Below are 1,161 nucleotides of genomic sequence, written 5' to 3'. Positions count from 1 at the left end.
CGGGCGGCGGTCACGTAGCTCCGAGGTTTCCCGGCGGTGTTTGCGCGCGAGTCGGTTGGTTCCTGCATCCCTGTCTTCGCCGTCCTTCGCCATCATGCCGATGTTCCTGGTGAACACCAACGTGCCCCGCGCCTCTGTGCCGGACGGGCTCCTCTCCGAGCTCACCCAGCAGCTGGCGCAGGCCACTGGCAAGCCGGCGCAGGTCTGCGGGGAGGGCCCGGCCAAGCGGTCCCGGGCTGGGGCGGGGGAGGTGGCCCCGGGATGGGGCTTGGGCGGGGAAGGCGGCTCCGGGATGGGGCTCCGGGAGGGGAAGGGATGGGGGCGGCCGGGCCGGCGAGGCCAGGAGGCCCGCTGACCGCTGCCCCTCCCCCGCAGTACATCGCGGTGCACGTGGTGCCGGACCAACTCATGGCCTTCGGGGGCTCCAGCGAGCCGTGCGCACTCTGCAGCCTGCACAGCATCGGCAAGATCGGCGGCGCGCAGAACCGCTCCTACAGCAAGCTGCTGTGCGGCCTGCTGGCCGAACGCCTGCGCATCAGCCCGGACAGGTGTGTGGGCGTCGGGGGACAGGGGGCGCGCGGCCACGGCGGCCACCTCGCAGCCGGCTTAGACCCGCTTCCTCCCCCGCAGGATCTACATCAACTACTACGACATGAACGCGGCTAACGTGGGCTGGAACGGCTCCACCTTCGCCTGAGTGTCGCGCCCCGGGCTCCCCTGCCCGCGTCCCGCAACCTGCGCGCGGTTTTCTGCCCGCCCCGCCCCAGCGACCCCACCTGCCGGGACGGAGAAATAAACGGTGTGGAGACTGGGGCTGCCTTGGGCTTCCTTGCCTTGCGGAGGAATCGGTGCAAGGCTGGGTCAGTGACTGGGGAACCGAGGTCGGGAGGGGTGCCCCCAGAATCTGCAGCCTAGCCTCTCCACGCCCCCAGCCCCCAGCAGAGGGCCCAGCTGTGGTTAGCATCCTGCCCAAGGCCGCAGACCCCGGAATCCTACGGGAATTCGTCGTCGATAGTCCCCCACCCCACACCTCCCGCAGAGGCCGGACTATCTTTTGGGCTAGGGCTGGGGGGGAAGGGGGAGGGGTCAGAATCTGAGTGTGGGCGGGGGGGGGGGGGGGGAAGAAGGCCTTCCCCCCTCCATCCAGGGTCACTTTTCGAT

General features: G+C 70.0%; 1 protein-coding gene across 1 annotated transcript; it reads left to right on the top strand.

Annotated features, from left to right (window-relative positions):
- MIF (macrophage migration inhibitory factor) lies at positions 1-813 on the top strand. Its single transcript, XM_027088515.1, has 3 exons — positions 1-202; positions 376-548; positions 631-813. The coding sequence occupies exons 1-3, from the start codon at positions 95-97 to the stop codon at positions 695-697; spliced, it is 348 nt and encodes a 115-aa protein (XP_026944316.1). The 5' UTR covers positions 1-94; the 3' UTR covers positions 698-813.
- Positions 814-1,161: the final 348 nt, after the last annotated feature.

Source organism: Aethalodelphis obliquidens, unplaced genomic scaffold, assembly GCF_003676395.1.
Source record: "Aethalodelphis obliquidens isolate GAN/ISIS:26980383/991018 unplaced genomic scaffold, ASM367639v1 scaffold63, whole genome shotgun sequence".
Taxonomy (NCBI): Eukaryota; Metazoa; Chordata; class Mammalia; order Artiodactyla; family Delphinidae; genus Aethalodelphis; species Aethalodelphis obliquidens.
This window is presented reverse-complemented; position numbering and strand designations above follow the sequence as displayed.